General features: G+C 42.7%; 1 protein-coding gene across 1 annotated transcript; it reads right to left on the minus strand.

Moving 5' to 3' along the window:
- Window positions 1–480: 480 nt before the first annotated feature.
- CHRNA1 (cholinergic receptor nicotinic alpha 1 subunit) lies at window positions 481–11,208 on the minus strand. Its single transcript, XM_051624082.1, has 9 exons — window positions 11,112–11,208; window positions 9,249–9,394; window positions 9,049–9,093; window positions 8,523–8,632; window positions 8,249–8,444; window positions 7,361–7,598; window positions 6,050–6,273; window positions 4,530–4,769; window positions 481–2,584 (listed from the first exon to the last, which is right to left on the minus strand). Exons 1-9 carry the CDS (start codon window positions 11,149–11,151, stop codon window positions 2,453–2,455), a joined length of 1,371 nt encoding a protein of 456 aa, XP_051480042.1. The 5' UTR covers window positions 11,152–11,208; the 3' UTR covers window positions 481–2,452.
- Between the last annotated feature and the right edge of the window lie 983 nt (window positions 11,209–12,191).

The following is a 12,191-nucleotide window of genomic DNA, read 5'->3' on the forward strand; positions in this document are numbered from 1 at the left end:
CAGAAGACCTGGGCAGACTCAAAGCACAGCAAAAAAAATGCAGCTCAACCATCTCCTAATGTGTGCTGATTGATGTTTGGGGAGCAGTCTGTTTGGAAAGTCAAGGCACAATACCCAGGTTCTGCAGCCTAAGAAGGGAAGTTGTTAGCATTTGTTTTTGCCCGGTGTCACATCTTTTGAGATGTGACATCAAGTCACATCAAGACTCGGAGTGACAGGAAGGCAGATTTGCTGTGCCTGTAAGATCAAACTGTCACAAACACACATTTTAAAACAATTTCAAAACATTTCTGAGAAAGTGGACAGAAACCAGTACAACATGGTAGCTAGGAAAGCCAGAATTGGAGAGGTGAGAGGATTGGCACACATGCATGCACAGATGCAGGCACATGAAGGGGTGGAATTTAGAGGGAAAGACCCAGAACTGCCTTGAGGAAGCTGGGGAAGCTGAACAAAGGTACTGAGAATGCTTACAGTAAATTTTGTTATTTGATGTTTATTTTTAATGCCAAGATACAAGCACACATTGCTCTAAGAGAACTGTTCTGTCAATTTCAGTGCCAGTTGCAGCCTCCCAAATTAGGAGTCCCAGGCACCGTTACACTGCAGCTTAACTCATCCTGACCCAGGGAGCTGTGTGACTCTTTCCAAGGGCTGAGAGGTGAGAAGTTACATTGAAGATAAACAGAGCTGTAGCAAGCACTTCATCTGTCAGCAGGGGTTTCTCCCAGCATATACATCTTCAGCAATTGTTTACAGGGTTAATGATCACCCAGGGAGGCAAAGATTACCACAACCTAAACCTTAATACCTGAACAGAGTGTTACAAGTAATCGATTGCCCCAGACAAAAATGTTTGCTTTGCTTAGGACTGCAGCTCACCAAAACATTGTCCAGCAAACACCACGCAATGAAGGAAGTATTGCACAAGTGCCTTCTTTTCTCTATAGAGCATTTCAGATGCCTGTCTTCTGCAGACATGACACATTCCTGGAGAGCAGTAACATAATACACATTATTTTATTAAATTCACAGCAAATTATTTACAGCTGTTAGCCAAGTAGTCCCGTTGGCTTGGAAAAACCATCTGGGAAGGATGTGTAACCTGTATCAGTTATCCCATCTCTCCTTATTGAGCTTTGAGAAAGATAAGCACTGCTAATATTTCCATGCTTTGTTACTGCAACACACACAAGCTTGTTGCTCCGGTGGAACATTTGCAAAACCCCAAAAAAGGTCTTCGGCCTAAAGCAGCGCTACTTCTTTTTAGCCACTAGAGTGAGCTGCTGCTTAACATTTGGATAAAGCTTATGTGATTGATTGTGTTGCCAGTCATTTCGTTATACATAAGTAAAACCGAGATCCAAAATTTCCCCAAGAAGGATCTTTGTGATTCTGTGTCTGTCTTTAAAGCTCATGATATATTTCAGCGGGGCAGGGGACAGTTTTCAGGGAACAGAGAGAATGGTGTTTAGGATGTCATACTGAGCATCCCCATATTTGAAGCTGCCACCTCCCTTACTTGGTACTCAGAATGGATAGTGGAAACCAGTCGTCCCACAGTTAGTAGGCAGAATAGAGAGGTTATCCTATGGGTACATCCTTTCCCCTATGGCCTAAATTTTTCCCTTAGGATGCAATTGCTGAACATTTATATTCATAACTGAAGTACTTGACCATTAATAGTATGTAAAAATAAAAGGGCAGCTTCTGCAATATAGTCACTAAGATTCTTGATGGCCACAGAGCAGGGCTTAGCGAGATAACAGGGACAAAAAAAAATCCTCCTCTACAAGTCCTTCACTGTGGGACTTGATAGCAGAAAATACCTGTGGGACCCAACAGGCTGAGGCTAGATCCTTCCCACAGTAAAGAATAGTCCCTCCTCTTTGCTGCATCAAGAGTTTCTACAGGTAGAGTCATGTAGGACAGTCATTTCAGATTTGTGCATGAAAATCAAGTGCATAAGTGTAGAGTTTGAGATACTTCTGCTGGTTACATCTAGTGTTACAAGAGGAGTCATTTGTGACCCTGCCAATACAAAAACTACAGAGCAGATATTGAAGCCAGCTTGAATGTTGAAGTTGGATACAGATTTACAGCTCAGCTAAAGCTTATTACACTGCTATTGATTCCTCTGGAATTGTATCTGTGGGTTACAAAGTCAGACAGTTAATGCAGTAACATTTTTAATAAATGGCAAAATGCATCAAAACCTGGCTGACAGCCATTCAGTCCACCAGTAAGTAACACAAGTGTTTCTTTTTGGCAGTGAAATGGCACTGAGAAGCAGCTCAGAAGTGCTAAGTATGGAGCCTTACGTTTTATTATCCCTGCTCTCTCTCAGCAGGGACTGATTCCTGTCTGTGAAACTTTCAGAGGCTGGCCAGGTTTTGATGGTTAAGATGCTTTCAGATGCTGACCAGGGTAGCAAATAGCTTCCAGATGATGTTCATCCTTGCTGATTTAATTCAATAAGGCGACCAGCAAATACAGCTAACGTACCAATAACACAAACTAGCATAAATATACCGAGGAGAAGATGATCAACCACCATTGCAACAAACTTCCATTCTTCTGCAGCCTGGGAAAGAAACAAGGAAGATGGTAAAATCTCTGCAAAGTCATGAGGGTCATGGAAATTCTTGTAATTTACTGTCTTGAACAACATAAAGGCTTTTCCTTATTATTATGCAAAAAATACTCATTTTTCTCAAAAGCAGGTCAGTGGTTCAGAAAGCCTAAGCTACCTAGAAATGCAAGATTCAATATTAAACTGCTTAAAAACCCTGGTGATTTGGTGAACAATTTAATAAGAAATTGTTGAAAATACTGATTTTTAGTAAAATGGTTATTTTTGAAAGTTTAAAACATTGGTAACCAAACACTTTGTTTGACCCAGCTGGCCTTTGTTTTTATATTGCTTTTTCATTCTCTTGGGATACCTAAGCAACTGTCATCAGTTTAAACCTATGGTTCCTGCTTTTTACACCTAGCACACACTTTAAGGTCTGGGAAAACCTTCTCTGTGTCTCCCTTAGTCTTTTTTACAGTTGTGGGACTGTGAAGCACTTGTTCTGCAACAGCTTTTTCATGGGATGCTTTTGTTGGAACCCAGCACTGTAAGCGAGCAGAGTGTGAGTTGCTAAGTGCAGTTGGGCTCAGTATTTCCACCCTACAGCTCCACCTTACAGAGTGACATGTTCCGGCCTCAGACATGCTCTACTTTTGCCTTCGTTGTCCCACAAGTAAAAGAAGCTGTGGTCATTTATCTAGAGGACACCGATAATCAGTACTGTTATGAGGTGATTTGTAACTGGCAGCCTTCAGAAGCCACAATCTTCAGTTTATCTAGGGAACCTGACTTTTGAAACCTCCTGGAAGTTTTATCAGTGGTGCCCAGATGACACAAGCAGCTGGGGTCCACTTCCGAAGGGAGTGCTTGCTGGTAACCTGAAGACCCTACTTGTAAGCCTAGGAGGAAGAAGCCCCGAGGTTCTGAAGCTGCGCCAGCCCTGCTGAAGGTAACACGTTATCTGCAGAGAGGCAAAGGAGCCATGGGGAACATGAGACTTTGGCCAGAGCCATTCTACATGCTCCAGGAATTTCGTCACAGGAACAAACAGCATGGTGTAAATCCTGCCCTTGGGAAGGAGGCACCTCCTTTTCAAGAGCACAGCCCAAATAATTGCCCTGGAGAACTCACTCCTCATCTTCAGGCTAGCCTGAACTCAGCAGGAAAGGTCTACGATAATTTAGAAAGGGGAAGTACCAGGACTGAATTATCCATGCAAAAGCCATGCAAGATGCAATAACTGAAATAAAAGGGGAGGTTAATTGCATTGAATGTGCTGGAAGGAGGCAGAGCTAGTTTTTCCCAGGGAACATTGCCATGTGTGAATCTACATGCAGTTATCCTTCCCTTGGCTTGCAGTGTGGAAAAAGTCAGTAATCAGAGTAGCTCATAATGTGCTTCTTTTGCAAGGACTAACTGTAGAATTCAGGAATAAAATAAAAGCTTATCAAAACTGGAATTATAATTAGTAAGTTACATTTAACACTTCTCAGATAAAACTAACTAGCCTTTTGGAGTTTGGCTTGCTTCCTGACTTTTCAAAAGCAGCAGGAGCTTGCTTACCACAAGGGGGAGATGCCCAAGTAGGAGACAGGAGGAATGTGTTTTGGAACATGTTTACAGTTCCTGAAACTGCTCTGCTGCTCACAGACACTCCATGTCTAAGGCTTCACACACAACATTTAGAAAACCTTAGCACTGACACTAAGGGGGGCAGTGCAGCAAGATTAAATTGCCATCTGCAACTATTTTCTGTCACTCCTTGTTGACTGCACCAAGGGGAGAACACTGTTCCCTGCTAAAGTCAAACCAGGGTTCTCAGTATTTCTGTGAGGCTGAGATATTTTGCCAAATCAAAAAAAAAAAAAGAGAAAAAAAAAGAAAAAGAAAAAGAAAAGCTGCTGATGTTGCAATCGGAAAGCAAGAAAAGAATCATGCACAAAGAATGCCTTACGTTACTGGCTTCTTGGTCCGACTTCATTGTTTCTGCAATGTACTTGATCCCCTCTATAGCATTTTTCACATCTGGATTTTTGGTAAGTGGGGAGTAGAAGTTGACAGGCACTGAACCTGGCTTCCCAGAAATTTCAGAAATATCAATATCTTCTGAAAAAATATTTTTGTCTTGTTTGTCCCTGGATGGTCGTTTCATTGTAGAGAAAAACATGATGTTTGGGATTGTGTCAATAAAGATCTGAAAACAAAGAGGGAGAAGATGGCAGTTGCTGGTGGTGGGACTGTGTTACAGATGCAGCTCTGTGCTGAACAAAGGCAAGCCCCTCTGGCCCCATATTGCTTTCTGTGCTTTCTGGTCAGCCACAGATTCCCTCTCAGAGTGTGTCACAGCCCATGCCTCAGTGATACTGGGGCTTTTGTCAGCCCTATGTCCTGGGGCAGATGGAGCCACCCATTCTCTGGAAACCGTTTCCCCTGCCATACAGCCAACATCTACACATGAAGAGGGGTTTGACATCCCAGAGCAGACCATCAGCTGATGTCAGAGCTGTATCAACCTCATCTAATTTGGAACATATTGCTTACTAATCTGGCTTGAAGAATGGACTACAAAGGATCTCTTTTAGCTACTTATGTTTGACTTTGCTATTACAAATATTTCTTATACGTGCATATAAGGCTTAAAATAATTTCCTTTGGAGAAAGGGGGGCTTGCTGCCAGAGCAATATGAAGCACGTGCAGAGTTTGCCTGTTGAAATATTCCTTTTGCAGGTTTTGTTTGCACTGCAGAGTGGAACTGATATAAACTGTATCCTAAAAAGTATGATCAAAAATCAACAGAACAATCTCCTGCTCATGTCATGGTTTAATATGAACCCAGGCAGGCTTAAAAAACAGGTGAGAATAACTGAATGCATCCCCTTTGGTACTGTCTCCATGGCAAAGAACTTCTAATGACAGACATCCAATTTTTCCCACATCTTGTGGTTACCATTTAGACTAATGTGCAAGGATATCCTAGCTTCCAAAAGATTGCAGAGCAACTGTATTTATTGGAAAAGTACAGAGAAGGTCTTGGCTTTTGCTAAATTGCAAAATGGGATGCTGAACACAGGTACCCACCAGGGCCTTTGTGCTCTGCATTCAGAGGGGCTGGTGAACTTGGCCACTGGCAGGCAGCAGTGTTTTGCAGTGAGATGGAGAATTAGATCAGGAAATGTAATTTGAGTCCAGCTGGCCCATTTTCTTTTCCATGTACCTTTAGCTGCTTTCGTCTTTCTTCCTTTGTTCCCTGCAAGACTCCACCCCAGTGAGCAATTTTGTTACTTGAAGGAGCACCTTAGCAGTCTTGCTGACTTTATGCACAGCTAAGTAGTAAACACTGGCTCTTGCACCTAGAGAAATTTAATGTGATGCATTTACTTCCTCAATTCTTGTTGACTTTTATTAGCAAACTTGCCAATAAAATATGGAGTGCTCAATGGAAACCAGGAAACGTGCAAAGCTGTGGAGCTCACCTTCCTGACCCAGCGCGGCATGGTGTGAGTGCTCGGGGAGCGGTGGTGGGTGTTGATGACAATGACCGTGATGATGATGGAAGCGATGACAAACACCATTGTGAACAACATGTATTTGCCTATCAGAGGCACTGCACTGGAGGTGGAGGGAATCAGCTCCACAATGACCAGAAGGAACACAGTCAAAGACAGCAGGACAGAGATGCTGAGAGTCATTTTCTCACCTGCAAAAAACGAATGGGGAAAAAGAAAAAAAAAAGAAGAAAAAAAAAGAAAAAAACAACACAACAAAAAAACCCAGCAATTCCCCTGCTGTTTATATTTAATGAAGACAGTATTTATTTATTTGAGAGGGTAGGATGTGGATGAAGGCTATTCACACAAGTACTTGGGTGTGTATCTAGAGTGCTATCATTTCTCCAGCACCCAAAGCAGTGAACAGGCCAGCCAACCTGAGAGCCTAACATAGCATCAGCTCCAGCGTTAGGGTGGGAATCACCAGGCATGACTGAGGTGGGGGCAAAGACATGGAAAGCTTACTTGCCAGGAGCACTTCATAGGCTGTGAGTTTTGAATGATGAAGTGTATGCACCTGATTAATGCTTGCTCCACAGCCTCCTGGGGCTTTGCTTGCCTCACTCTCTGGCAGGCTCATGCTGGGCTGAGAGGGCAGACAAAAATCACATCTGACACTAGAGGTCAGTTGCTATTTGAGATCTTCCAGTATGTAGGATGTCAAAATGGAATGACAAAATGTGATTCACACTTTTTTTTTTCTATCCCATTCAAATTGCTATAAAGCTTTCCACAAAAGAGAAAAAAAAAAAAAAAAAAAAAAAAAAAGAAGCAAGCAGCATCAAATGATTTCATTAAGCTCCTTCTAGGAAATAAACCAGGATTACTTTGTGTGTCACACAAGGTAATGTGTGTGAACAGGTAACAAGCTCTCTGCTCTAATGCAGTGCAGAAGGGCCTGGCTCACCCCATTTGCTCACTTACTGTGTGATGTACCAACACACTAACTACATAAATAGAAACAAACTAAAATGAACTAGCAAATCTTTGTTTTGCAGAAGTTCACTGAATCAGTGATTTCTGTGGGAAATCAGCCCCATTTATTTACATCAATAATTTCAGATTTCAGCACTTACCCTTTATTTGCAGAATGTTTAGAGCCATTGTTTTGAGCTGAAATATACCAATTTTAGTAAGCTCTGCCCTTCAAGGGCTGGCGATTTCAGATACTCAGATTTCTCAGAAGCTTGTTAGAAGAGCAATTCCTATGGCAGCAGAATTAATAAATTCACATACCTGAATCTGTGGGTAGGTAGAAAACAAACCCAGTTAAAAAGGAGAAGAGCAGGCAGGGAATGATGACGTTCACGATGAAGTAGAGAGGCAGGCGCTGCATGAGGAAGTGGTAGGTGATGTCCAGGTAGGGGGTGTCAGGGCAGCAAGCGTAGTACACCCAGTGCTTCCAGCTGCGGTAGTCCTTCATCACCCACTCCCCACTTTCCATGAAGTTACTCAGATCTGGACGATCACTCTCCTGACAGAAAAAAAACCCCAAACATCTTAATATTCGATGTTCTGAACAAAAATAAAATCTTGGTAGTCACTCAGGATTTCTAATAACTGGGGCACTTCATGCATTTTTATGAGCAAACCACTCTTGTCTATGTTATTTTCCTTAAAATATTGTCCTTTACCCAGCATTCAACTAAGTGTTTTATAGAAACAGTCAGGGATAGTTGACTAAAAAGACAGATTGGTTAAATATTTACAGATAGGAGACATACCTGAGGCGAGAGGGATAGTGTCCTTTGAAATGGAAGTTACAAACAGAGAAAAATCACACCCCTGGCAACCCCCGCCCCAAAAAATCCCCACCCAAACCCACAAAAAAACAGGCAGCACCATAAGGAGTGGTGTGAAGCTGTGAGAGGATAGACAGGTAGGAGATTGTCAGGACAGGGCAATTATGCTTATGCAGAAATTTAAAAGCCAAACAGGGAAATTTTGTGCTATATCTACAAATCAGCTGCTTTAAAAATATATATATTTTTTTTTTACAGGTAGTACCTGTTTATTTTTTTAGTCAAAACAGGGTTATATTCCATTCTAAATCTGAGATTTCCCTAAAAACATACCCATGTGTTTACTCCTTTTCTCAAGGAGAAACTCCAACTCCTTGCTTACCGGGTTAATAACAACCATTGTACCGTCATACGTCCAGGTTCCCAACTTCATACTGCAGTTCTGCTGGTCAAACGGGAAGTGCGTGACTATAATTTCACAGTAGCTTTTAAAAATAGCTGGTGGTGTCCAGGTGATCAAGCCTGTGTGCTCCAGAAGGACTTTGGTGTATTTAACGATGGCAAAATCGCCATCTGCACTGCAAAAGGAAAAAGACTTTAACAATATGGGCAGAACAATTAACACAGTCCCCCCAGTGGCATCAGGTCCCGCTTACTTGTTGTACAGAACGAGGTCTGGCCGCCAGATGTCATCCGAGGGGATGCGGATTTTTTTCACTCCACCGTAGTCATCTGGATTCCACTTGAGGTTGACATCTATCCATTGCTAAAGGAGGAGGATTTCAGCCACTGAGAGCCTCTTCCAGCACTTTTCAGGGTAGTTTTGCTACTTCCTAGAAACACGCACCTCCCTTGCTTTGGGAGACGCAGTTAAGCACATGCTAGTGGCATCCTCAGCTAATTTTTTACTTCAACTTGAATTTTGGCTTAAGAAGCTTATTAAAAAAATTATAAAATTAGACCCTAAGTCTACTGTTTGAAACACAATGTAAAGTGCTTTTCTCAAAGATCGTAGTGTCTAGTGCATTTTGTTCTTGAGATCCCTGAAAGAACAAATGCTCTGCTACCTGACCCAGCTGTCCAGGTTGCCCCTGGAAACATAACAGAGTAGTCGTCCATGCCTGGCTGTGTCCAAAGCATGTATTTACATGAGATTAAATGGTTAGAAATATTTAGAGTTACCTGTTTCAGGCGTACGTTGGTTGTTACAATCTGGTTTACTTCATCCTTAAAAAAAAAAAAAAAAAAAAAAAAAAAAAAAAAAAAAGAGTAGCAACAAACATTGGAATTAAAGGAGAAAAATATTTTCTCAGAACAATGAGACCGTTTGGTGCTACCACATAAGGCAGCAGTTCAACAGGTACCACACGTTCATACCGTACCACGCTAATAAGCTGAATGAGCTGCAGCCCAACAGTGACGACAACGGCTTCCCGATGATCCTCCACTGGGCGCACCACCTTGTTGTAGTCCCTGAACAAGTCCTCGACGAGGCGACTCTCATCTTCATAGCACAGGGCCAGCCCAGCTGCAGAACAGCAGGAGTGGCATCAGGGAGATGGGACAAGGGGACAGGCTACAGCACCACCAGCCTGAGGTGGGTGAGAAGGAAATGCTGTCAACTGTAAGTAGTCCTCTGTGGGACTCCTTGTTTCACGTGTGTATTATGTGGGTGTTGCAAATACTGTCAGCAAGGGTAAGGACCTATTTGATCTAGAGGTGAGCTTAGGAGTAAGGCAACAACCACCTCCAAACAGGAGATGAACAAAAATAGCCATGACTGTGGACATCATACTGAGCATGAAGAATCTCCTCCAGGCTCTTCCAACTAGCAACTGTGCTTACATGCAACACTTGTGGACATTTAAGTGCAGAGAATACTCATAGCCAGGGATTTCTGAAGGTGTCTTCTCCACCTTCAGTTCCAGGGACTTGCCTGTAACAGTAACATTATAGGACAGGGCTAACCACAGCAGTCATTGAGGTGAAAGCACCACCCAGTCTCCTTGCATCAAGTCTAAACAGAGCGGGAGCTTCTCTCCCCAGTGGTAGTCACTCAGGCTGTGCTCTTGGTGAGAGAGAAGGAAACTTCACAATGTGGTCTCACATTTCCCTCTCCCCAAGGAAGATCTCAACCTGTCCTTGGAGAGTTCTGCTCATGGACCTCCCAGCATTACTCGGCAGTGCTACGTGAAAGAGCCCTTCTAAGAAGGGCATCACAAGTGAAAATGGCAGCAGCAAAGTTTCAGCACAGCACTAGTGGTGCATATGTATGGCATTGTACTCCCAAGGGGTGAGGGCTCAGTTCCCACCTCTCAGAAAAACAGACAAACCCCATGTCCAGGCTGCCTGTTGCAGAACAAGCAGCTGAATCACATACCCAGGCTGTAGCTACTTCATTGTTACAGGGGAATAAAGTGAATGGAGGGAGTGCTTGGGGATGTTTTTGCATGTGCCCCCTTGTAAAAGCAGGGAGAGGGAACAGAACAGCTGAGCCTTGCTGCAAACATTTTTTGCAAATCCCATCCTTGCTTTCCCCCCCCTCTCAGTCTGAATCCTGGGCCACAGAACAAGAATTTTACTGCTGACTCCAACCTAATCCAGGATTTCCCCTTGTTTCCTAACTGACTTTTCATCAGCTTCTTTTATATAGCTGAGCTGAGATGCCAAGGATTCTTTCTTGGCCTTGTCCTGCCATGAGATGGTATTAAACTACTTGGATGCCATTGAGAAAAGCTGTCTGCTGCAGAGAAGCAGTGCTCCCTTCCCCTGCCAGGAGGCTGGGCAGGAGTCATCTTATTTCTAAGTTATGATCACAGCATCATATCTAAGTCAAGCTCTTTGCTATGCTTTATTAATTCAATTAAAATCCTTTAGATCCCTACCTTCTGGTATAGCTTGGTTGGAATTTAGTATACTACTTGAAATTGGTGACAAGTTTTTAGGATCACAAAGCACTTCTTTTAAGGAACAGTATAAGAAGAATTACCCTGGTACAACACATGCAGCTACAAATCAATTCTGCTATCTTGCCAGTAGTGCCACAACTTAATTAAATTTCTTCTAATTAATGTTCATATTTCAAGCCACGTTCACTACATCCTTTCCCTCATTTTGAAATCATAGAATCACAGAATCTTAGGAGTTGGAAGGGATCTCGAAAAATCACCTAGTCCAATCCCCCTGCCAGAGCAGGATCACCTAGAGCTGGCCCATGTTCAAGGCAATGGCTGGAACACCTTTACCTGCAGAGATGAAGAGGAGTATGCGATAGACCTTCATCATCCTGGCTCCCTCTTGCTGCAGTTATGTAGATGGAGATACAAAGCACCTTTAAGGTCTCTTCAGAGGAGGACTGTGCTGCCTGCTGCCAGGGTGCTGGGAAATATAACCACCGAGGTATTGATTTACAGCACCTGTTTTTTGGGAATGACAGCTGAGGGCCACTGCACCACTGGGTTGGAAATGGGAGCACAATGTGTTTCACCAGCCAAGTATCTTCTGCAGTTTATAGAAGGTTATTTTTTCTAAGTGGCAGTGTGATCTGTGACTTAATAAACAAATAAACATAGAAATAAAGATGAGAAAGAATTATCTGTGGAGTAACTGAACATCTCAGGGATATGCCTGGATGACTCTGAGCTGGAGACCCAAAGCTGTGCATCAGCCTTTGTGACCAGAGATTTGGAATTTTATTTCTCTAAGGGAAAACAGATTGCAGCCTTTTTTTTTTTTTCTCTTCTCTGTGCCCTTACCAGCACACAGACTGCATGCTGGGATGAGGCTGCTCCCTTTGCTGTGCCGATGGATGAGAAATCTTTGAACAAATATGTTCAAGAGAGATCCATCTCCTTGAATCTACTGGGATTTTCAGAAGATTCTTCGTAAAGTCCACCGCTTGAAAGCTGTAAACTAACCTAAGTAACCTGAATGAACGGGGAAAACCCTCCCATAGATACCTTTAGACTTACTGGACTGTGAAAGGCAAGTGGTAGGAATTTGACTGATTTCTATAGCAGGGCAGATCCAGTGGATTCCTGCAGGGCATGGTAGTGCTTGCTCATTATTGTCATAGATCACCTGGAAAAGTGGTGAGAAGCAAGGTGTTTGGTAATAATACTCAGTTATTCAGGCTAGCAAAGCAAATTACCAACAGCGTAGAATTTTATATACATATATGAAAAAAAATATAAACATAGGATAGGATGACTTCCTTTGAGCTCACCGATACAATTCAGGGACAAAATATTGAGATACAGATGGTTCTGTGAAGTGCTCAGCAGTGTGAGAAAAGCGAGTCTGCCAGTTCCTAGGAAAGGAGATTA

Source organism: Apus apus, chromosome 6 (assembly GCF_020740795.1).
Source record: "Apus apus isolate bApuApu2 chromosome 6, bApuApu2.pri.cur, whole genome shotgun sequence".
In the NCBI taxonomy this organism is placed as follows: Eukaryota; Metazoa; Chordata; class Aves; order Apodiformes; family Apodidae; genus Apus; species Apus apus.